This window comes from Aquarana catesbeiana, linkage group LG08 (genome assembly GCF_042186555.1).
Source record: "Aquarana catesbeiana isolate 2022-GZ linkage group LG08, ASM4218655v1, whole genome shotgun sequence".
NCBI lineage: Eukaryota > Metazoa > Chordata > Amphibia > Anura > Ranidae > Aquarana > Aquarana catesbeiana.
The window spans coordinates 274,481,254-274,506,775 of record NC_133331.1 but is presented as its reverse complement, the minus strand read 5'-3'; the positions used below and the strand labels follow the sequence as shown (position 1 = coordinate 274,506,775).

General features: G+C 41.8%; 1 protein-coding gene across 1 annotated transcript in view; it reads right to left on the bottom strand.

The window, feature by feature from the left end:
* The window catches only part of LOC141106493 (calcium-binding protein 2-like), a 52,296-nt gene extending 35,298 nt beyond the window's left edge, over positions 1-16,998 (bottom strand). Inside the window, exons 1-2 of the mRNA XM_073597292.1 lie at positions 16,567-16,998; positions 3,042-3,072 (exon numbers count right to left, since the gene is read on the bottom strand). Coding sequence (XP_073453393.1) covers positions 3,042-3,072; positions 16,567-16,932 — 397 coding nt within the window. The 5' untranslated portion in view covers positions 16,933-16,998. The remainder of the gene's footprint in view (positions 1-3,041; positions 3,073-16,566) is intronic.
* Between the last annotated feature and the right edge of the window lie 8,524 nt (positions 16,999-25,522).

The window sequence follows — 25,522 nt, the reverse complement described above, 5'->3', positions numbered from 1 at the left end:
TGTCAAAGTCAACAATCAAGAGAAGACTTCACCAGAGTGAATACAGGGGGTTCACCACAAGATGTAAACCATCGGTGAGCCTCAAAAACAGGAAGGCCAGATTAGAGTTTGCCAAACAACATCTAAAAAAGCCTTCACAGTTCTGGAACAACATCCTATGGACAGATGAGACCAAGATCAACTTGTGCCAGAGTGATGGGAAGAGAAGAGTATGAAGAAGGAAAGGAACTGCTCATGATCAAAAGCATACCACCTCATCAGTGAAGCATGGTAGTGGTAGTGTCATGGCGTGGGCATGTATGGCTGCCAATGGAACTGGTTCTCTTGTATTTATTGATGATGTGACTGCTGACAAAAGCAGCAGGATGAATTCTGAAGTGTTTTGGGCAATATTATCTGCTCATATTCAGCAAAATGCTTCAGAACTCATTGGACGGTGCTTCACAGTGCAGATGGACAATGACCCGAAAGCAACCAAAGAGTTTTTAAGAGAAAGAAGTGGAATGTTATGCAATGGCCAAGTCAATCACCTGACCTGAATCCGATTGAGCATGCATTTCACTTTTTGAAGAAAAAACTGAAGGGAAAATGCCCCAAGAACAAGCAGGAACTGAAGGCAGTTGCAGTAGAGGCCTGGCAGAGCATCACCAGGGATGAAACCCAGTGTCTGGTGATGTCTATGCGTTCCAGACTTCAGGCTGTAATGGACTGCAAAGGATTTGCAACCAAGTATTAAAAAGTGAAAGTTTGATGGATGATTGTTAATCTGTCCCATTACTTTTGGTCCCTTAAAAAGTGGGAGGCACATATACAAACTGTTGTAATTCCTACACAGTTCACCTGATTTGGATGTAAATACCCTTGAATTAAAGCTGAAAGTCTGCAGTTAAAGCACATCTTGTTTGTTTCATTTTAAATCCATTGTGGTGGTGTATAGAGCCAAAAAGATTAGAATTGTGTTGATGTCCCATTATTTATGGACCTGACTGTAAATAAGTGGCCCATATAGTGAACTTGTTGTACAGTTATTCACTTTAAGGTCATCACAGAGGATAAACCAGAGGAAGGATAACTTGCCACAATTTTGTGTCAGTGTTGAACTTGTTGAACAGTGTACACCTTGCACATTTTCACTGGTAAGTTGTACACTTGCAGAGCACTTGAAGCACAAGTTCTAGTTGACACTTTTCCAATTTGTAGTAAATTTGCGTGGCAAGTCTCTTGCAAGAGCAAATTTGCAGTGCTGAGTCTACAGCAAGAGCTCTGCAAGTCTAGAGCCAGAGTGACCCCTGTGGTGGGATGACTATTGTACAACATAACTAAACCAGAACTTGCAGCAGACTTGCAGAATGTTTGCAAATAAAGTTGATCTGGAGTCATGCAATGAGGACTTGCTGCAATTGTGCAACAAACTTATAAAGCCTGGTAAGTCTAGCAATAGCTTGGCAAGTAATTTTACAACTTGCAGCACAATTGCTTGCTATCTGGGAAGGAGGCACTCTTTATGTCAGGAGGAAAAGAGATTTGACCACCAAAAATGGAAAGCCTTCTTCACAGTAGGAGCTGTGAAAATGTGGAATATATACCCTCAAGAGCTTTATCTGGTCAGCTCAGTATATTTGTTTTTGAAAAAGGCCTTGATTCTTACCTAAATGCACAAACTATAACTGTATTAATATTTATAGGTAAGGTTGATCCAGGGAATATCCGATTGCCTCCTGGGGGATCAGGAAGGTAATTTTTCTTCTGCTGGAGACCTCTGACCTCTGTACACCATCCTAACTTTTATTGACCTCTATACACTGCCCTGCAATTAGGCCTGAAACTAGTTGCTCACTGAAGTCAACTTTTAAGGTAGGCTAGGTTTAAATTTTTACAATAACATTAGTTTTATTATCATTTTTAAGTAGATCTCCACCTCTCAAAGGTTGCCTACCCCTGCTCTAAATGCTGCATCACCCCCGGTTGTGGGGAACTTACAGCGCAGACCCTTTTATATAATGCAGGCCTGTGGGGGCCCCAGTGCATTACTTTGCCCAGGGGCCCATGATGCTATTGAGATGGCCCTGCTCCTTACATTAGTAGTTAACAGAAAGAATGCCTTCCTTACAAAGAGCTAAAAAGTTCATTGGTGATGGGTGTTAATGCTTACTTTTTGTGTGACAAGGGGAAAGACTGCAACTGTCCTACCCTGCTGGCTCTGCTGAATGACTTTGATAACAGAACTTTGCTCTTCATCAGGCTGGAGATCAATCGGCCATTGTGCACTGCTCAAAGAACCCCTGGCAATCTATAAAAGCACCCATGGGTTCCTCTGAATTTTGGTTTTTAAAAAAGACTGCTCCAATGACTATTTGTATATCACTGCTATAATTAAGCCTCCCTGATCAACAACTGTTGTTTCCAAAGAAAACCTTCATTGAGAGATTTCCATTTAGTGAGAACTTAGTAAGCCGCACTGTAAAACAAAACAAATTGGGACAGCCTGTATTTTTAATGAACAAAATGGTTCCCCAATGTACACATATAATTAATTTCTGAAACTTTTTTTTTTAAACTAACATTTATTGATAGATTTTTTTTAATTAAGCTCATTATTTCTACACAAATAGCTAAAAAACATTGTAAAATCTCTTTAGGAAATGGCATCAACCAACACAGTGTAGATGAGGCTGTGTAAAGGACATAGAACGTTCAAGGGGAGGACAGGTAATTTGCATATTAGTTGGTCTCCCATTTCAAGAAGAAAAATTAATGTTGATTGGTTACAATTCGTATTTCAAGCAGATCACCCTTTGCCATTTTAATTAGTCCAATATTGTTAATGAGGCATCAGCATCGAAAATCAGCAAAGGGATAATGGGCTTCTAGACGGATAACAGATCCTATCTGTATAATACTTTAACCTTACTTTGCCTTTACTTATCTTGGATAACAGAAGTGAGCAAATACCCAGAATCGCTGTAAATCCATGCTGTAACCAGGTTACATAACAACCTAATCGGCTACTTTTGGATAAATACCAACAGTAAAAGACTCACCATCCATCTCCTCTGGAGACAAATCTCTCTCCTAGATAGGATAGAAAAGAAAATGAGTGTTAACTTTTCATATTTATGAGTAAACATCATATTTAGCAGGTTTACACCACATAACCAGACTGATCTCAGGTTTGTAAAGCGGGCCATACATGGTTCAATGCTTTTTGTTCAGCCTGCAGGCTGAATGAAATACAATAACGTTGCAGGGAGGTCTCCCCAATCCACACATTCAAGGTGGATGGGGGTGCCCTCCCCGCAGCTCTCTTGTATTCTAACAGCAGGGAGACTCCCCCGCTGTCATAATACACAGATCAGTGCTGCATCCAGTGGCTTTTATCTGACAGACGGTGGTGTGACTGTATTGGCCGCACATGGATTGAAATTCCATGGTCTCTGCTGAACTGACCAAAGGTCGATCCATCAATGGCAACCTTAACTCTGGGCTTAGACCTAAAATATCCATGTTGCATGATAAACTACAAAGATTAGGGAAATTTACATTTGTTGATCTTTTTAAAACAGTCTCTGTCCGCTTGTGAACAAGAAGGTAAAGTACAAGAGAAGACACCAGCACTCTGCACTGTGATTTCTAGATCCAGAGGAAAGATATCATACAATCTTAATTGGTGTATGGGGAATTATTATTGACGTTAAAACATCAGCATGTGAACCAAAAAATATGTACATACAAATGAAGAAACCATTATAAAGTAATAAGAGTTATGTATAAAATGAAAATATATAAACTCACTGGCCAATTTATTAGGTACACCAGTTCAATTGCTTGGTAACACAAATTGCTAATCAGCCAATCACATGGCAGCAACTCAATGCATTTAGGCATCTAGACGTTGTGAAGACGACTTGATGAAGTTCAAACCGAGCATCAGGATGGGGAAGACAGGGGATTTAAGTGACTTTGAACGTGGCATGATTGTTGGTGCCAGGCAGGCTGGTTTGAGTTTTTCAAAAACTGCTGATCTACTGAGATTTTCACGCACAACCATCTCTAGGGTTTGCAGAGAATAGTCCAAAATAGAGAAAATATCCAGTTAGCAACAGTTATGTGGACAAAAATGCCTTGTTGATATCAGAGGTCAGAAGAGAATGGGCAGACTGGTTTGAAATGATAGAAAGGCAACAGTAACTCAAATTATTGTTATTATTTAAGGTACTTATATATCGCTGTCAATTTACGCAGCGCTTTACATATACATTGTACGTTCACATTGGTCCCTACCCTCAAGGAGCTTACAATCTAAGGTCTATAACTCACATTCATATACTAGGGCCAATTTAGACAGAAGCCAATTAACCTACCATGATGTCTTTGGAGTGTGGGAGGAAACTGGAGTACCCGGAGGAAACCCACGCAGGCACAGAGAGAACATGCAAACTCCAGGCAAGTAGTGTCATTGTTGGGATTCAAACCAGCGACCCTTTTTAATGCTAGGCAAGAGTGCTACCCACTAAACCACTGTGCGAACCACTCGTTACAATCAAGGTATACAGAATACCATCTATGAATGCACAACACATAAAACCTTGAAGCAGATGAGCTACAGCAGAAGAAGACCACACTGGGTGCCACTTCTGTCAGCTAAGAACAGGAAGCTGAGGCTACAATTCACACAGGCTCAACAAAATTGGACAATAGAAGATTTGGAAAACGTTGCCTGGTCTAATGAGTCTCAATTTCAGCTGCGACATTCAGATGGTAGGGTCAGAATTTGGCGGAAATATTAAAAAACATGGATCAATCCTGCCTTGTATCAATGGTTCCAGCTGGTGGTGGTGGTGTAATGTGTGGAGGATAATTTCTTGTCACACTTTGGGCCCCTTAGTACCAATTGAGCATCGTTTAAACGTCACAGCCTATCTGAGTATTGTTGCTGACCATGTCCATCCCTTTATGACTAGAGTGTACCCATGGCAGAAAATGGAGAAAGGACGGCCGCACTCCAAAATAATGCCTTTATTGAATGAAGCTTTGATTAAGTGCCATTAACGGTGCGAAGCGCGTTAGTATCATCAGGACTTGTGTCTCTGATTGATGTATGGATTAAGCTTCATTTAATAAAGGCATTATTTTGGAGTGCGGACGTCCTTTCTCCATTTTCTGTCATTTGACTTTGCTGAGCCGGCACCCTTCATCTCCTATATACTAGGACAGTGTGAACACAAGCGATACCACCTGGAGTGGTAATTACCTTGATTTAAAGTGTACCCATCTTCTGATGGCCATTTCCAGCAGGATAATGCACCATGTCACAAAGCTCAAATAATCTCAAAGTGGTTTCTTTAACATGACAATGAGTTCACTGTACTCCAATGGCCTCCACAGTCACCAGATCTCAATCCAATACAGCACCTTTGGGATGTGTTGGAACAGGAGATTTGCATCATGGATTTGCAGCCAACAAATCTGCAGCAGCTGAGTGGTGATATTGTGTCACTATGGACCAACATCTCTGAGCAATGTTTCCAACACCTTGTTGAATCTATGCCATGAGGAATTAAGGCAGTTCTGAAGGCAAAAGGGGGTCGACCCAGTGGTAGCAAGGTGTACTGTCAGAAACCATGAATCAGACCGAGACAGAAGTACAGTTAAATCACACTTGTTTAATAATAAAAGTAAATAGAACAAACGTAGTCAAAACATAGCCAAAGTTCGGTTACCGTAACGGATAGTCAGACAAGCCAGAAAGTCAGGAAGCCAGAGATCAGCGTAGTGAAACAGCAAACAGGATCTGGAGCCAGAAGGAATGTCAGCCAAGCAAGGAACAGGGATGCAGGAGATGGTCTCTGGGATGTTGACCAAGGCGAAGGCAGAGATTATCTGGGCTGGACGGCTTAAGTAGGCAGGACTGAGGAGCAGGATATCATCAACAGGTGAGTCACTGTGGAGAGATAAGAGCTGGCAATTAGCTGACAGCTGAGCAGCCAGCTCAGAGGAAGGAAGGGCTGAGCCCAGCCCTGACAGTACCCCCTCCTCAATGACCCCTCCCCCTCGGAGGACCACCAGGCTTGAGGGGAAAACTTCTATGGAAATCACAGAGGAGGACAGGGGCATGTACGTCCGAGAATGAGACCCAAGAGCGTTCTTCCAGACTTTACCCTTTCCAATGCACCAGGTACTGTATGCGCCCACGGAACCTACGGGAGTCAACAATGGACTGTACTTCATACTCCCCATGGTTCTCAACCTGTACAGGGTATTCGGCCGCTAGCGGGGCAGTTTTACCCCCCTGCTAGCGACCAAGAAAGGGTTAAAACCACCGTAAAGCACTGCTGCAGCAGCGCTATGCCGGCAGTATAGCCACGCTGCCCCATTGATTTACAAAGATGCTGCTAGCAGGACTTTTTTTACCATCCTGCCAGCGCACTGCTCCAGTGTGAAAGCTCTTGGGACTTTCACATTGGAGACACAGCAGCGACTCTTTCAGGGCACTTTGCAGGCGCTATTTTTAGCGCTGTAGAGCCTGCAAAGCATCCCAGTGTGAAAGGGGTCTTAGTTTCTGAAGCACACAACAGACATCTGTGTGGTGGCTCTCCAGGGACTTGGAAAATATGAGGATATTGTCGAGATAAACCACCACACATAACTGCAACAAATCTCAAATTACCTGGAAAACTGCCGGGGCATTACAAAGGCCAAACGGCATTACGAGGTACTCATAATAGCCTGTTCTGGTATTAAATGCAGTTTTACACTCGACTCCCTCCTTAATCCTCACAAGATTGTATGCCCCTCTCAAATCAAGCTTCGTGAAAATCGTTGCTCTCTTGAGGCAGTCAAATAACTCCGTAATCAAAGGAATCAGATAGGTATTCTTAATCGTGAAACGATTGAGACCCCTATAATCAATACAAGGTCTCAGTTCACCACTCTTCTTCTTCACAAAGAAGAAACCAGCACCAGCAGGAGACGAGGATTTGTGGAAGAAACCTTGAGAAAGTGTGTCTGCAACATACTCCTCCATGGCCTTATCCTCCAAGACCAACAAAGGGTAAACCCGGCCACGAGGGGGTATGGCACCAGGCTGAAGGTCAATTGCGCAATCATAGGACCGGTGTGGAGGCAAACTACCGGCTTGACCTTTGTCAAAGACATCGCTAAAATCATGGTACTCCTCCGGCAGGGAGGAGAGTGAAGAGGTGCACAGGACCTTGGCTGCCTTCTGGATAACTGGGTATGAAACAATGCCACCAAAGGTCTTTCCATGATAGGATCTCAAGGTTCGGGCGTTCCCTGGATGGGTAGGACAAGGCTTCAAAAAGTGACCTGCCTGTCCACAATAAAGGCACAATCTCTCCCTTGTTCTCTCCGCAGAGAGACGCGTGAAGCCCAATTGCATGGGTTCACCGTCACTGACCGACTCGGTAACAGGAGGCATGAGAGGTGAGGGAGGCAAGGGTGGGACTGCAAAGCTCGGAGAAAAATGTACAGGAGGCTTCCGCAAGCGCTCCTTAGAAGAGAGTCTTTCTTTGAGTCTGGAGTCAATGAGGATGGCAAACATGATCAACTTCTCCAGCTCAGTGGGTATATCTCGGGCTGCTATCTCATCCTTGATGGTATCCGAGAGACCATGAGAAAAAGCAGCCATGAGGGCCTCATTGTTCCAAGCAACCTCTGTTGCCAGAGTACGGAATTCAGTGGCGTAATCGGCAACAGTTCTCGTACTCTGATGGACATGAGGCACTTGGCAGCAGAAGCGGAGCATGCGGGAACGTCAAATACCCTTTTAAAAGAAGCCACAAACTCAGAGTAACTTAAGACAACAGGTTTTTGCGTCTCACATAGAGGGTTTGCCCAGGCCAAGGCTCTCTCAGAAAGCAAAGATATCATGAAACCTACTTTGCTTCTCTCCATGGGAAATGCCTGGGGCAGCATCTCAAAGTATATCTCAACCTGGTTGAGAAACCCTCTGCATTGGACTGGATCACCCTCAAATTGCTGGGGAAGCGGAGCGGAACCGGACATACCTTTTATAGAGGTAATACTCAAGGCGGATGCCTGCACAGAAAGACTGGAGCAGCAGCAGAGACGGCCTGCAACACAGGTTGTACCAGAGCAGCCACAGTGGGAGATTCCAGGTGAGCTGTGCGAATCAGGAGCATTTGTAACGCCATGGCAAACTGATCCATGCAGTGATCTTGCTCATCCAATCTGGAAAAAATATTACCAACAAGTGGATTGACTGCATCTTCTGAATTTATGGCCTTCGCCTACTGTCAGAAACCAGGAATCAGACCGAGACAGACGTACAGTTAAATCACACTTGTTTAATAGTAAAAGTAAATAGAACAAACGTAGTAAAAACATAGCCAAAGTTCGGTGACCGGAACGGACAGTCAGACAAGCCAGAAAGTCAGGAAGCCAGAGATCCACGTAGTGGAACAGCAAGCAGGATCTGGAGCCAGAAGAAATGTCAGCCAAGCAAGTCTTTAACAGGAATGCAGGAGATAGTCTTTGTGATGCTGACCAAGGCGAAGACAGAGGTCATCTGGGCTGGACGGCTTAAGTAGGCAGGACTGATGAGCAGGATATCATCAACAGGTGAGTCACTGTGGAGAGATGGGAGCTGGCAGTTAGCCCACAGCTGAGCAGCTAGCTCATTGTAAGGAAGGGCTGAGCCCAGCCCTGACATGTACCTAATAAAGTGGCTGGTGAGTGTGTGTGTGTGAGGGTGTATGTATGTATGTATATATGTGTGTATATATATATATATATATATATATATATATATATATATATATATGCTGCACTTAATGCACTTAAAAACTTTCGGTTGCTTTATTTCACATAGTCACATGGAAAAATTACAAAGCAAGTACAATCTTTCCGGACGTAGTCATGGCAATAAATGCCTATATCATGCAGATATGGATGGTTATCCAGCACATCCTTTTTGAGGACTGGTGGCCAGAACTGTAAGGCATACTCAAGATACAGCCAGACCCAAGTCTTGTAGAGTGGAAGAATTATCATTTTATCTCTGGAGTGAAGAATCCCTTTTTTAATGCATGCCAATATTCTGTTGGCTTTGCTTGCAGCAGCATGGAATTGCATGCCATCGCTGAGCCTGTCATCTCCTAGGACTCCCAGGCCCTTTTTCATCCGAGATTCCCCCAGAGGTTCTCCCCCTAGTGAGTAACTTGCATTCATATTTATAGCACCCAAATACATTACTTTACATTTTTCAACATTAAGCCTCATTTGCCATTATTGCATTTGTTGTATTGTTGGAATGCTGACAATGACCCCTCAGCCTTATATTTTTGAAGGCCTTTTCTTTTGCTTTTCTATGCATTTTTACATGAGAGTTTAGCCTACCAGGATTAATTTTAGCTCCTTTAAACTTATTTCCCATTGGAATGCACTGGCCAACACCTTTATTTAGTATGCTCTTAAAGCACTCCCATTTTTCCTCTGTGTTCTGTGTTCCTAGGATTTTAACCCATTTAATTTTGTCTAGCAAAGAGCGCAGTTTAGGGTATTTGGTTCTTTTGAAATTTAGTGTACTTGTACTTTGTGCTTCTTGCGTCTGTGATTTATACTGAATCTAATTGACCTGTGGTCACTGTTTCCTAAGTTGCCCTGTATTTCCACATCCGCAGGTCTGTAGCTCTATACTTCTTCCCCTTTTGACGATACTTGAATTAAAATGAGCTGCATCTTCCAGTTGCCAGAAGGAAGCCTTTATTATGCCAATGCCACAAAAAAGCCCGGTTATGATTTGCCCAAAAACACCTTGACACGCTTCACCGGGCTTTTTTGTGGCATGGGCATAGTAAAGGTTTCTTTTTGGCAACTCGACCATGCAGCTCATTTTTGTTCAAGTATTGTCATGTTGTGCTTCTTAAAAACAACCATACCGTCTTTTCCAAGAGCAGTCTGTATTTCTCCTGAGGTTACTTGTGGTGTTTTCTTTGTATTCTGAACAATTCTTCTGGCAGTTGTGGCTGCAATCTTTCTTTGTCTACCTGACCTTGGCTTGGTATGCAGAGATCCACAAATTTCTCACTTTGTAATAAGTGATTAAACAGTATTGACTGGCATATTCAAGACTCTGGATATCTTTTTATATCCTTTTCCATCTTTATAAAGTTCCATTACCTTGTTATGCAGGTCTTTTGACAGTTCTTTTCTGCTCCCCATGGCTCAGTATCTAGCCTGCTCAGTTCATCCATGTGAGAACTAACAAACTCATTGACTCATTCACAGCCACTAATTGCAAATTAAAAAGCAGCAGATGTGGGAAATTAACCATTATTTGCCATTTTAACCTGTGTGTCCCCTTTTGTATCTGCACCAAGGCCAAACATTCCAGGGTATGTAAACTTTTTATCAGGGCCATTTGGGTGATTTCTGTTATCATTATGATATAAAAATAAGCCAAACAACTATGTGATAATAAATGACTTCATATGAGAACTATGCTTAAATAAAAGACATTTTTTTGCCATGATCAGTCATATTTTCAATATCAATGCCAAATGTCCGTATTTCTGCCCGGGTATGTAAACTTTTGAGCACAACTGTATATATACACTATATTAACAAAAGTATTGGGATGCCTGCCTTTACACACACATAAACTTTAATTGCATCTCAGTCTTGGTCTGTAGGGTTCAATATTAAGTTGGCCCACCCTGCATCTATAACAGCTTCAACGCTTCTGGAAAGGCTGTTCACAATGTTTAGGAGTGTGTCTATGGGAATGTTTGACCATTCTTCCAGAAGCACATTTGTGAGGTCAGGCACTGATGTTAGATGAGAAGGCCTGGCTCGCAGTCTCCACTCTAATTCATCAAAAAGGTCGGGTTTAGGTCAGGACTCTGTGCAGGCCAGTCAAGTTTCTCTATCCCAAACTCTCGTTTCTTTGTGCGCGGGGGGGGGGGGATGAATTAGTGTGGAGACTGCGAGCCAGGCCTACTCATCCACATCAGTGCCTGACCTCACAAATATGTTCTGAAAGAATGGTCAAACATTCCCATAGACACACTCCTGAACCTTGTGGACAGCCTTTCCAGAAGAGTTGAAGCTGTTATAGCTGCAAAGGGTGGGCCAGCTCAATATTAAACCAAGACTGGGATGCCATTGCCATTAAAGTTCAGGTGTGTGTAAAGGCAGGCGTCCCAATACTTTTGGTAATATAGTGTGTGTGTGTGTGTGTGTATATATATATATATATATATATATATATATATATATATATAATCCCGATAATATACAAAGCGGTAGTAAACCGCAGGTTTAAAAAAATAAAACCCTGCAAGACAATGGCATAATGTGCTAGTATGCATCACATACAAGCACATTATGAAATACTTACCCTAGAATAAAGCCCTCCAGCTGTCACCGCTGAGGGGGCTTCCATCTTCATCCGGTCTCTCTTTCCGGATTTGTGTGCTCCGACCGTCTAATTGGCTGAGCCATGATAACGTCACGGCCGCGGCACGGAGCTCTGAAGGGACGGCATGGGTATGCCGTCCCTTCAGAGGGCATTCGCCGGTGATGTCATCGGCTGCATGTGTGAAAATCTCCTAAACAGTGCCCCCTTTGTCTCAACTAAATTTGTAGTTAGATGAGTTCTTGCTGGTAAAAAATATTTTAAGCAACAGACAGCATAGATTCATGAAAGACAGAAGTTGTCAAACAAACCTGATTTCTTTTTCTGAGAAGGTAAGTAAAACCTTGGACAGAGGGGTGGCTGTGGACGTGGTATACTTGGATTTTGCAAAAGAGTTTGACACAGTTCCCCACACACGGCTCATGTGTAAGGTAAAGTCTACAGGCTTGGAAAGATCAGTTTGTAAATGGATAGAAAACTGGCTAAAAGACAGAATTCAGAGAGTAGTGGTTAATGATTCATACTCTGAATGGTCGGAGCTTATCAGTGGTGGACCCCAAGGTTCAGTGCTGGGACCCTTACTTTTTAATATATTAATAAATGATATGGGGTCTGGGATTAAAAGTACCATTCCAGTCTTTGCAGATGACATGAAGCTATGCAGTGGAATAACATCCTCACAGGATGTCCCTGATTTACAAGCTTCAATGCACTGTTTCATTGGGCAACTATGTGGCAAATGAGGTTTAATGTTGATAAATGTAAAGTTATGCACTTGGGGGCTAAGAATATGCATGCATCATATATACTAGGGGGAGTACAACTGGGGGAATCCATAGTGGAGCAGGATCTGGGGGTTTTGGTAGATCATAAGCTTAATAATAGCATGCAATGCCAAGCTGCAGTTTCCAAAGCGAGCCAAGTCCTTTCTTGCATTAAGAGAGGTATGGACAGAAAGAGAGATATAATTTTGCCCCTATACAAACCATTAGTAAGACCTCATCTGGAATATGCAGTTCAGTTTTGGGCACCAGTTCTCAAAAAGGATATCTGGGAACTGGAGAAAGTGCAGAGAAGGGCAACCAAACTGATAAGAGGCATGGGGGAGCTCAACTATGAGGAAAGATTAGAGGAACGGAGAAGAGGAGATTAAGGAGGGATATGATCAACATGTACAAATACATAAGGGATCCATAAAGTGAACTTGGCATTGAATTATTCACTTTAAGGTCAGCACAGAGGACACTCTTTACATCTAGATTTCATCTCCAAATACGGAAAGGTTTCTTTATAGTAAGAGCTGTTAAAATGTGGAATAGACTCCCTACAAATGTGGTTCTGGTCAGCTCAGTAGATTAATTTAAAAAAGGCCTGCATTCTTTCCTAGGTGTACATAATATAACTGGGTACTAACATTTATAGGTAAAGTTGATCCAGGAAATATCCGATTGCCTCTCGGGGGGATCAGGAAGGAATTTTTTCTCCTGCTGTAGCAAATTGGATCATGCTTTGCTTGGGTTTTTCACCTTCCTCTGGATCAACTGTGGGTATAGGATTGTGTATACAATATGGGATTGTGTGATTGTATGTGTTTTTTTTTTTGTTTGTTTGTTTTTTGGTTGAACTAGATGGACTTGTGTCTTTTCTTCAATCTGACGAACTATGCAACTATATGAAGTGCAGTACATTTTAGATAATATTTTAGAGGGGAATTCTCTCTCTGTCCCAACTGAAGTGCAAGACATGTTATATAATAATTTAGGGGGACTACTTCATCCCACCTGGAATGCAAGACATGTTATGTAACATTTTAGAGGGGTACTACTTCCTACTTTTTTTGCGTGTAAGAAAGGTTATATACAGTAATGTTTAGGAAAGACTCTCCCTACTTCAACCCAACTAAAGTGTAATGCCGCATACACACGATCGGAATTTCGGCCCGCAAAAGACTGATGAGAGTTTTTTGTGAGAAAATGCGACCGTGTGTATGCTCCATCGGTCTTTTGCTGGCGGAATTCCAGCCAGCTAAAGATTGAGAGCATGCTCTCAATTTTTCGGTCGGGAAAAGTTCCTATCCAAAAATGCAATCCTCTGTGGCAATTCCGACGCGCAAAATCCCTACGCATGCTCGGAAACAATTCGACACATGCTCGGAAGCATTGAACTTCATTTTCTCGGCTCGTCGTAGTGTTGTACGTCACCGCGTTCTTGACGGTCGTAGTTTCAGCGAACAGCATGATCGTGTGTATGCAAGGCAAACTTGAGCGGAATCCTGTTGGAAAAGCCGTCATATCTTTTTCCGACGAGAAATCCACTCGTGTGTACGCGGCATTAGACATGTTATATAATGTTTGAGAGGGACTCTCTCTCCTTGGTCCAAACTTAAAGAGGAACTGCAGTCTGCTCACATAATTTGTAATAAAAACATCTTTGCCATTCTGAAGTTTCCCTCCGACCACTTTGCATTTTTTTTATATACTGTGATTCTGTACTTGCCAAATATACTGCAGAAATCTCCCTCCACTGAGTCTGGCTGCAGCCATTTTCCTCCTTTGTTATTTAATGTTCTAGATGTGCAACTGAAGTGCAAAACAAGTTATACATTGCTTTAGAGGGGCATTCCCTCCTTTGTACAAACTAAAGTGTTATATAATGATTTAGAGTGGCATTTGCTTACTTCTTCCCAACTGAAATGCAAGACATCTTAAATCAACTTTTTTTTTTTGGGGGGGGGGCATTCCGTCTTTTGTTCCAACTGAGGTGGAGGACATGTTATATAATCTTTTAGAGGGGTGCTACTTCTTTTGCCCAAACTTAAGTGTAAAAAATGTTATATAATGTTTAAGAGGGACTCTGCCTACTTCAACCCACCTAAAGTGTAAGACATGTTATATAATGGTTGAGAGGGACTCTCTTTCCTTGGTCCAAACTTAGTGTTACTAAACCCAGTAATATGATAATAGTTCATCCCCCCTCCCCACAGTGCCCACAGCTTATAAATCTTCTTTTTACATTATAAAACTGCCACTATATACCTTTTTGGATGATCTGTATACCATGGTTACATGATAGACTGCACAGTTTCTCCAGTGCTGAGAGTTCAGGTAGGAGGAGATTTCCACTACAGCCTGTATACATGCCCACATGTGTGATGTCAATATCATGTGACCTGGCTAGCTCTGAGAACAAGTAAATGTTCTCTCCAGCATAAGACACAACTGAGCATGAAGGATAAAACAGCCTTTTTACACAATGTTCCGCAGTGAGTATACCAAGCATGCTATGCTGCATATACAGACTGATTTTACTATTGTGGGTTTAGTAACACTTTAAGTACAAGAAATTATAAATAATCTTTTGGAGGTGCTTTCCCTCCTTTGTTATTTAATGTTTTAGAGGGGCACTTATTCCTTCGTCCCAACTAAAGTGCAAGACATGTTATATATTGTTTTAAAGGGGCATTCCCTCCTTTGTCCCAACTAAAGTGAAAGATGTTATATAATGATTTATAGTGGCATTTATTACTTCTTCCCAACTGAAATGCAAGACATGTTAAATAATCTTTTCGGGGGCATTCCCTCTTTTGTCATATCTGAAGTGGAGGACATGTTATATAATGTTTTAGGACACAAGAACCATGAATAATACAAGTAATAATTAAAATAATAAAATTTGTAAGTAAAAATAAAACTAAGATAAACATTATGATAAACCACACATATACAGTAAATAGACTGAAAAGACTCTCCCCTTCTGTATATTGGAGCTAAAATTCAAGTCAACTACAAGATGAGGCAACTCTAATAGAGGACCAGAATGGTTTAAAATGAATTGGAAAAATACCATACATTTACAAAAACAAATTATAACATCTCTAAAAATGATGATATTAGTGGGTTACTATTAATATTTATCTTTGATGGGACCAAAAGGGGACAAATATATCCATATATTAGGCCTGAAAAATGAAACTGCTGGAGAACAAAACACAGCAACTATTATATGCAATATAAATATCAATACTACTAAACCCTAAAAAATGTTACGAAAAAAGAAATGTAATGTCATTGTAATAAAAGCTGCTAAAATAAATGGGTGCCTCAGGACTTTTTTTATATGGGGAAACAGCTATACATTATCCCTAAATGACTGTATAGAACTCCAAGTCCTCGCCTCCTCATTAAAGGTTGTTGTATTAGGCATTAAAATCCAGCACATTTCTTGTCGACAGAGTTTTTTTTAAACATTCTTCCTTTGAGCCACTGTTGGGGATTTTTTCAATATTCCTCACTCTCAGGCGTTCTGTAGACCTCCCATATTTTTCTTTAAAGTGTTTGGGAACATATAAACCAGATTGCCCTCCTTTCCACTTTTTCCACTGATGCAGTCTTGACCACACCACAGATGAGCTCAGCCCACATGTGGTGCAGCCAATGTCCAGTATTACATACATGAACAGCCATCCATTCTTGTTGGACCTCACAAGATGTCCCACACTGATAAATAAGCCACTGACTATGAGGTGAACCACACTGCTCAGTCAAAAGTTTTTGAATCAGTACTTTGCATTTTCTTATATCTAGTTAATGAAAATGCTGTATTATCATCCTAATTGTAACTGCAACCTTTAAAAAAAAAAAAACTCATATAAATAAACAATGATTGCTTGCATTTTGTACATAAATAGCAAGAACAGCTTTCTATTTTTTCAAATACCGTAAGTTTAAAACAAAAAAAAAAGTGTGTTTTGTGTTAAAGTCCCTTCTTGATTACACATTTATAATATTCATTGTAACTAGTCATTAGCAGAAAATATATAGGATTATTTGGTAAGGCAAATAACTACATACCAAATTCACTTACTGAAGCCAAGATGTTTTGTGGATAACTTTACAAATGTAAACTCAAACTAGTTTCTTGGGGTCCCTGCCCTGTGTATATTATCAACACTTTTTGCTCTACCCTAGAAAAAAAACTGATATGTCCATATAATTGCTACACAGAATATGCCTGTTGCTGTCATTAGATTCATTTCTGTTATGAAGAAGACACTTTCCTTTTATAGAAGGCAATTCCAATAATAATTTCATTGATTTTACTGGTCAAGACGATTGGTTTCAATTTTATAAATAGGGCCCACTAATTCTTTGTACCACATTTCCACTTACCTTGCTGAAGAGGGAATTTAGGAAGGGTGAATAAGTCTTCGTTGTGATGCTCTGGGTATCACTGACCCTTTTGCCTTTGTGGTGTCCTCTTCCAGTGACATGATGCCCATTATCATGCCCTCCATGAGGGCTCTTTTTTTCATGGCCTTTGCTATTTGCATGGTGTCCTTCACTGTGAGCGTGGTGAGGGCTCTTTTTCTCATGGCTTCCTCCTCCACTTAGGCTCTTTTTGTCTCCGTCATGATGTGCTGTTGTTCCCTTCTTTCCCCCTTCTTCTCCCCCACCTTTGCTTCTTGCTCCAGTGTGGCCCTTGGCCACATCATGTTCCGGGGTGCTAGATGTCTTGGCTCCAGAGCTGTGAGACATAGGATAGTCTTCTGTGGACTGTCAGTGGTAGACAGTGAGGATCACAGCAGTAGAGCACACACTGGATTATCAGTAATCTAATAACATCAACTTGTTCTGAGCTACGTTAAAGAGTTTAAAGAGCTTACCGAGGGGACATGTGACCTGTACCTTGCTTTTCCTATATATAACATACAAAGATTTTGACTGAAAACTATTCATAGCCTTTCTTCTTGCATGCTCAATTGAAACAGCCAGGTTCTAGAACTATATCAGATGTGAATGATATTAATATTAACATGCCAGTTTGGTGTCTATGCCTAAATTCTTGACCTTTTTTATAGAGAAGCCAAATTAAGGATATTAAACAGCTTCAGCACTGGTAGATCACCCTGATTTAAATAACCCCAGTAAAAACAAAAATCACTGGAACACATACCAATAATAATGTTGTCACTTCAGACAGGTGAATAGATTTTGTTACACAAGAAAGGTACAGAGCATATGGGTATATCATAATAAAAATGAAGTAGAAAAGCCTAGCAAATTATTACTTTAGCCTTATTTACGACTTGCACTATACTATGCTTTTATTTTATTTTATTGTACAATATCTATTTATCATAAACCAGGCATTGGCTACAATAATGTTGCTTCACGCAGATATACAGTAAAGTCACAAATTACTGTACCTCTGTAATCATTAGATTTGATTCACACTAGAGCAGGCCGGTAATACATGCAAAATTGCATGCTTTCATAACCTGCAGAGAAACGCTGCACTTTAGCATTCTTAATGGCACCCCATGCATCGGCACCCATGGTGCAATTTTGCATGCGCCTAACCGCATGGTGCTGCATCCCCATGGGGCTAGGTGTGGCGCAATTTAAGAAAAAAGGGTCAGGGACTTCTTTACCGAATTTCTCACGGGTACAGCAGCCTATTCAAATGAAATGTGTGTGTGCAAACATGCCACACTATTGTGAACCAGGGCTAATTTATAATTAAATGTATTATTTAACCACTTCAATACCAGACACTTTTACCCCATTCCTGCCCAGGCCAATTTTCAGCTTTCAGCGCTGTCACACTTTGAATGACAGTTGCACGGTCATTTGACACTGTACCTATATGAAATTCTTATAATTTTTTCACACAAGTAGAGCTTTCTTTTGGTGGTATTTAGTCAATGCTGAGTTTTTTTTTTTTTTAAATAAAGGAAAAAAGACAAAAAATTTTGAAAGAGGCACGAATCAAAGCCTTTTTTATTGTGTACAGTTGTGATGTGATCTGCTGTGATTGGCCACAATGATCACATGGTACAGACAGGCCGGGCTGGTACAGTGATCTGTCATCGGCTGTGTCTGATGGACACGGTGGCTGACAGTTCACACTAGTCAAATGACCTCCTCCCAGAACAACAGAGCTCTTGCCCAGTCGTCATTTTACAATAGGCTGGGCGGGAAGGGGTAAAACCCAAAAGCAAACATTACATTGCAGCTTACCAATTCTTAATTGTGATGGCTGCATGTATTTTTTTTTAAGGCTTTCTTTCTTCTATTTTCTTCTGGTGATCCATTCAGCAAGTCTGTTGTTCTTGAAAAGCTCAAATTCTCAAGCAGAATGTATCAGTTTACATGGCTGAGACAAACCATTTAATACTGATAGGGGTGGTTAAAGGAGCAACGTTTATTTATTCATATAAACACTTTATCCCAAAGGAAAACAAACTGTTTGCTATAACTGATTATAAAGTGTGAGCAGGAGTTTGGCTTCAATTTGTTTAGTGTATTTAAATCTGCTAGTATATTTAACACTCCCCTCCCCCAGACTAAACATGCTCCTGTCTGCTATGCCTCCTGTTCTCATTCCTCCAGAGTTGTGACTCACGGGAGGTGTGTTACTGGCCAGATCACCAGGTGAAAACAGAAGGAAAAGGTCAAAGAAAAGAAAACTAATGCAGCCACCACATTTATTGATTGATAAGCTGCTATATATTAAATTTTTTGGGGGTTTTGGGTTGAATACCACTTTAATTGGATGCTGCCTAAATCATGCTCTAGTTTATGCATGAATGTGAGTTAGGGGCCTTAGATTGTATGCTCCTTAAGGGCAGTAACCGATGTTACATAGTTACATAGTTGGTATGGCTGAATAAAGACAATAGTCCATCCAGTTCAACCTGTGTGTGTATGTGTTAGTGTAGATAATAATTTCCCATATCCCTGTATATTATGTTCGCTAAGATGCAGTGGCAGAATTACCAGGGTCGCAACAGTCGCACTTGCGACGGGGCCCGGCATTCTGCCACTGTTGGGGGGGCCCAGCGGGGTTGCTATTCACACACGGCTCTGAGCGAAGCTTGTGTCTGTCATGGAACAGTAGCACAGAGACACCGGCATTAACTTTCATTTTGCCAGTCCGTCCTCTCTGGCAGGGGATGAGAGAGGACACACAGCTGATCTCACTGCTCCCCCTTCTCCCCCCTCCCCTCTCCTGTGTGCTCTGCGGGCAGTCAAGTGCAAAGCTAAGGAGCTCACATTTCCCGCGGAGCACTGATAGGAGGAATTTATGGACCCCGATGAGTGCTGATGGTACCCTGATGACGTCAGTTGTGACGAAATGGCCGTAGGGTCACAACGTGAACTTGCATCAGGCATGCGCGCTTTTAATTTAAACGGCGGTGGAGTCTTTTTTTGCTGTCCTGCAACAGTCTCACTGCTACGGTATACTGGCACTTTATACGTAATCCTGTGCAGTGTATTTGCAATTTTTAATAAACGTTTTTGGCTCTCTGCACTATTGGAGTTCCTTTTTTCTCTTTTATGGCTTATCCTTGCTGGAACACTGGCCATTTGAGTTTTCCTGGAACCAATTGTTTGCTCGGAGTGTTTGCTGCTGCTGCTGAGAAGCTAACATCAAAGAAGATCAGAGGGACATCGGTTGCAGTTCCAACAGGATATCAACGGTGACCTGCTGAGCCTGTTTTGACCCCCCTGAATAAGGGCGGTCACAGGCTTTCTGGTAAGACTCCATTTTCTCCGGTGGTGGGCGGCACTATCGATTGGATCATTGGAGTGTGATTCTGCACCTTTATATTATTTTTTAGACTATTTTTTATTCACTATTTATTTGTTATTACTGTTTGGATTATATTTTAAGCTTTTTGAGAACGTTTTTATTGATGAAAGTTTACACACTGGTGGTTCATTATTATTATGGATTGCCTATAGTATCTCATTTTCACATCTTCTTTTGTTGTCAATACTTTTTATTATTATTATCATCACTATTCGTCATTTCACTTAGATTTATGTCCAGCGCTACACTGATTATTATCCATACTATCTTTGCCTTATATCAGGGTTATAGTGTTTAGCAGCAGGACTCCTATCACAGATTTTTTTCATTATTGATTTTTCATTTTTTCACTATTTATGCACCTAGAGCAGTTCTTTATTTATTTTTAATTTATGGGCACTGATAGGAGACACTGATAGGCACTGATGAGCACTGATAGGCCACATTGATGAGCACTGATAGGCAGCACTGATAGGAGGCACTAATGTGCACTGATAGGCTGTACTGATAGGTGGTACTGATGGGCACTGAGCAACACTGATAGGCAGAACTCAGGCAGTATTGATGGGCTTTGATGGGCAGAATTGAAGAGTACTGATAGGTGGCACTGATGGCCGCTGTTAGGCAGCATTAATGAGCACTGATAATTGGAGCTGATAGGCAGAATTGATGGGCACTAATAGGCGGAATTAATGAGCACCGATAGTTAACACTTGTAGGTGGAAGTGATGGGCACTGATAGGCGGCATTGATGAGCACTGATAGGCAGCATTAATGGGCACTGATAGATGGCACTGATGATTGAGGCACTGATTATCAGTGTAAACAATTTACTGACATTCTTGACAGTTAATGGCAGTCCTTTCCTAACACAGACACAGCGTGGGAGGAAAGGGTTGCGGATAACCGGCAAGTGTGTTTACATGTGATCAGCTGATCACATGGTAAAGGGCTGCTGTGTTTGCGCTGGATGCATGTCCCAGGGGTCATGCGGGAAGCACGGTTTTGGGAGGATGTCCATGGACACCCTCCCAAAATTGGAAGCCCGGGGCTCGGATGGAAGGGGGGCAGGGGGGCCCATCATGGTTTCTTACACGGGGGCCCTGAAGGTTCTAGTTACGCCTCTGCTAAGATGCACGTCCAAGAGTCTTTTGAAATCAGTGGAGTCGCTAGGGGGTGGCTATTGAGGCTAGAGCCCCTGAATCTGGGGCCCATAGCCACTAATCCAGGGTCGGCGCTACCATGAGAGTGTCGCCGGCTGCCTGACACATCGCTGTCCTGCACAGCCGTGGCACTCTCATTTGCACTCGATGCTTCACTGACAGCTAGAGCCAGGAGATGAGTGTGAGAGCGAGTCTCCTCCCATATCATAGAGACGGGAGGAACTTTCTCACACGAGCTCCTGAGCTGGGGAGGCGGCAGGTGAGTGCAGACCATAGAGGAGGGGGAGGGGGAAACTCTGTACTACCCTAGCCTCTCTGTATACCTAGCCTCTCTGTATACCCAGCCACTCTGTATACCCAGCCTCTCTGTATGGCCTAGCCTCTCTGTATACCTAGTCTTTTTATATACCCAGCCTCTCTGTAAACCCATCCTTTCTGTATACCCAGCCTCTCTATATACCCTAGCCTCTCTGTATACACTAGCCTCTCTGTATATACCAGCCTCTGCATACCCAGCCTCTCTGTATACACTAGCCTCTCTGTATACCCAGCCTCTAGGTATACCCAGACTCTGTGTACCCAGACTCTCTGTATACACTAGCCTCTCTGTATACCCAGCCTCTCTGTATACTCCAGCCTCTCTGTATACCCTAGCCTCTCAGTTTACCTTGCCTCTCTGTATATCCAGCCTCTGTATACTCAGCCTCTCTGTATACCTAGCCTCTCTGTATACTCAGCCAGTCTGTATACCCAGCCCCTCTGTATACACTAGCCTCTCTGTATACCCAGCCTCTCTGTATACCCAGCCTCTCTGTATACATTAGCCTCTCTCTATACCCATCCTCTCTGTATACCCTAGCCTCTCTGTATACCCAGCCTCTCTGTATACCCTAACCTCTTTGTATACCTAGCCTCCCTGTATACACAGCCTCTCTGTATACACTAGCCTCTCTGTATACCCATCCTCTCTGTATACCCTAACCTCTCTGTATACCTAGCCTCCCTGTATACCCAGCCTCTCTTTATACACTAGCCTCTCTGTATACCCAGCCTCCTTGTATACACTAGCCTCTCTGTATACACTAGCCTCTCTGTTTACATTAGCCTCTCTTTTATATACCCTAGCCTGTCTTCTATATACCCTAGCCTCTCCGTATGTAACAATCCGCATCTAGTGGCAGGTGATGTGGCAAGTGACAAGCTGCATCTTGTGGCAGCTAATGTGAAAAGCTCTCTGGTGACCCCGATGAAAGGGGGGCTCTCTGGGGACCCTGATGTAAGGGGGACACTCTTTGGGGACCCTGATGTAATGAGGGGGGCTTTGGGGACCCTGATTTAATGATGATATATAATGTGATATATATATATATATATATATATATATATATATATATATATATATAGTGACAACACTGAAGAAATTACACTTTGCTACAATGTAAAGTAGTGAGTGTACAGCGTGTATAACAGTGTCAATTTGCTGCCCCTCAAAATACCTGGCAACAAAAGTGAGTACACCCCTAAGTGAAAATGTCCAAATTGGGCCCAATTAGCCATTTTCCCTCCCTGGTGTCATGTGACTCGTTCGTGTTACAAGGTCTCAGGTGTGAATAGGGAGCAGGTGTGTTAAATTTAGTGTTATCTGTATCTGTATGTGTCTGTACGAGATACGAACTTTCAGTTACGGAGCTAAAGAAAGTGTCAATGGACTAAGAGTGCAATGTTCCCTTGAAAACTACAAGTCCCTCTGCTGCAGTGGAAGATGGGATGATGTTATTTATTTCTTCACAGAACCTCTAAATATTAGTGTATCACCTAACATGGTATAAAAGGTAGACTTAATCCAGGCTATTATTCCAGAGAAGGCTAAAACCCCCTAGAAAACATGTTGGTGACCACCGCTCCAGGTAACTGGGTTTGAATTTCCCGTCCTCCGCTGGGTGAATTGTGAGAGCTCCAGGTGCTGGCGATTGTTATTCCAATGGTATAGGTGCAATGAAAAATCTGGACTGCCGCACTCCGGATTGGAATTATAAAGGTAAAATCTTCTTTATTGAAAAAATGACATGGTATAAAATGCGTACATTGCTCTGTTGAAGTGATACAGCATAACCGCTGACGCGTTTCACGCTCCCATAGAGCGCTTACTCATAGCTTTATGGGAGCGTGAAACGCGTCAGCGGTTATGCTGTATCACTTCAACAGAGCAATGTACGCAATTCTTTTCATGTGACAACACTGAAAAAATTACACTTTGCTACAATGTAAAGTAGTGAGTGTACAGCGTGTATAACAGTGTCAATTTGCTGCCCCTCAAAATACCTCAACACACAGCCATTAATGTCTAAACCGCTGGCAACAAAAGCGAGTACACCCCTAAGTGAAAATGTCCAAATTGGGCCCAATTAGCCATTTTCCTTCCCTGGTGTCATGTGACTCGTTCGTGTTACAAGGTCTCAGGTGTGAATAGGGAGCAGGTGTGTTAAATTTAGTGTTATCACTCTCACTCTCTCATACTGGTCACTGGAAGTTCAACATGGCACCTCATAACAAAGATCCTGAGGATCTGAAAAAAATGAATTGTTGCTACAATGTCAATGATGAAACTCCTCCCACTATACTTTGGGTGGCACATAAAGCAGTCCTAAGAGGCCATCTAATTAGTCTCGCTGCAAACAGAAATAGACAAAGACTCATGGACATCAAAAGTCTTACCAAAGACCTAAATGACTTATATCATAAATTACAAGAAGCTCCATCACAAGAAATTACCAAACAAATACAGGACAAGCGTATAGCTTTGGATGTTATACTCTCAGCAAACACAGAGAAATCATTAAGATTTTCCAAGGCTAAATTTCTATTACATAGCAACTCCCCCTCATCTATGTTTGCCAAAAAACTTAATCATGAACACAAACCTCAAGACCCCAATGGAGACATGATCACACACCCTCAAGAAGTACTTAAATTATTCTCCTCATTTTATAAAGACCTTCTCTCAAGTCCTCAACCTCCTATAGACCAAACGTCTAGACTGTGGATAGATGACATTCAACTACCCTCTCTCACTCCACAGCAAATAGAGACGTTGAATGCTCCCTGTTCAGAAATGGAGTTGACCCGAATTATTAAATCCCTTAAAACCACCACAGCCCCTGGCCCAGATGGCTTCTCATCTTCATATTATAAAAAATTTGCCCCCCTCTTAACTCCTCACTTGACTAACCTTTTTAACCACATTCTCAATGGTGGTCAATTTCCCAATGAGATGCTTCTAGCCAATCTTTCTCTTATCCCTAAACCGCTTAAAGATCACTCCCTTCCTCAAAATTTTCACCCTATATCAGTTTTAAATAATGTATATATAAAAACCCAAACTAGGGTCAAAGCTGCGCTCAGATATAAAGAAACAAAAAACAAATGTAGGACCCGGCCAATCCCCAGACGACGTCCTATCATGACGAAACGCGTAGGGAGGAGCCTACGTAGGGAGGAGCCTACGACGGTGACGTCATCATGTTCTCGGACGGGCTTTGCAGTACAGGAAGTGAATCGCGGTACATGGAGACACCGCCGCTGTGTCTAATACCTCTCATGCTATATTTTTTCTACCAAATTGTAAGTGCAATTCCTTTATTCTATTAAAACCTTTTATCTTACGTTATTGCGCTATGGATGTGTTTTGCTTTCTATTTCCGGTCATGATCGATTGCTAAAGCTACTGGTCCCGCTCTGTACCTTTGGTTTTGGGAGACCATAATCCCTATGCTGGGCGAGACTGCCGTAATAGCAGTCATCGCCGTCCGGTAAGCAGACTCTACTCATACACTCCTTGGTGGATTATCTACTAACACTCCGTATCACATCTTTCCTGGATGGGTGTTTTTTATTTTTATTTTTATTTTTTGTGGACTCAATATAATTATAATTTTAATGATTTTTTTTGGACTCTTTCTCATATACTTTTTCACATGCATCTGTGATCTAAGTACCTTGTTTACCATTGATTGATCTTTTTTATTTATATCTACTGATTGATGTTATGTCACTTGGTGGGACCTTATCTCTTTTTATGTCACATATATATTTTCCTTGTTTATTATTGATTGATTTTGTTCACTTATATCTACTGATTGATGTTATGTCACTTGGTGGGACTTTATTTCTTTTTATGTCATATATATACTTATAGCGCTGCACTTTGCTTGTTTACCAGTTTTAAATAATGACCTCAAAATCTTTGGAAGACTACTTGCAGATAGACTGGCAAAAGTCATCACTAATCTAATACACATTGATCAAACCGGTTTTATCTCTGGAAGACAGATTGTAGATAATGTTAGATTGGTCACCAATATTATTC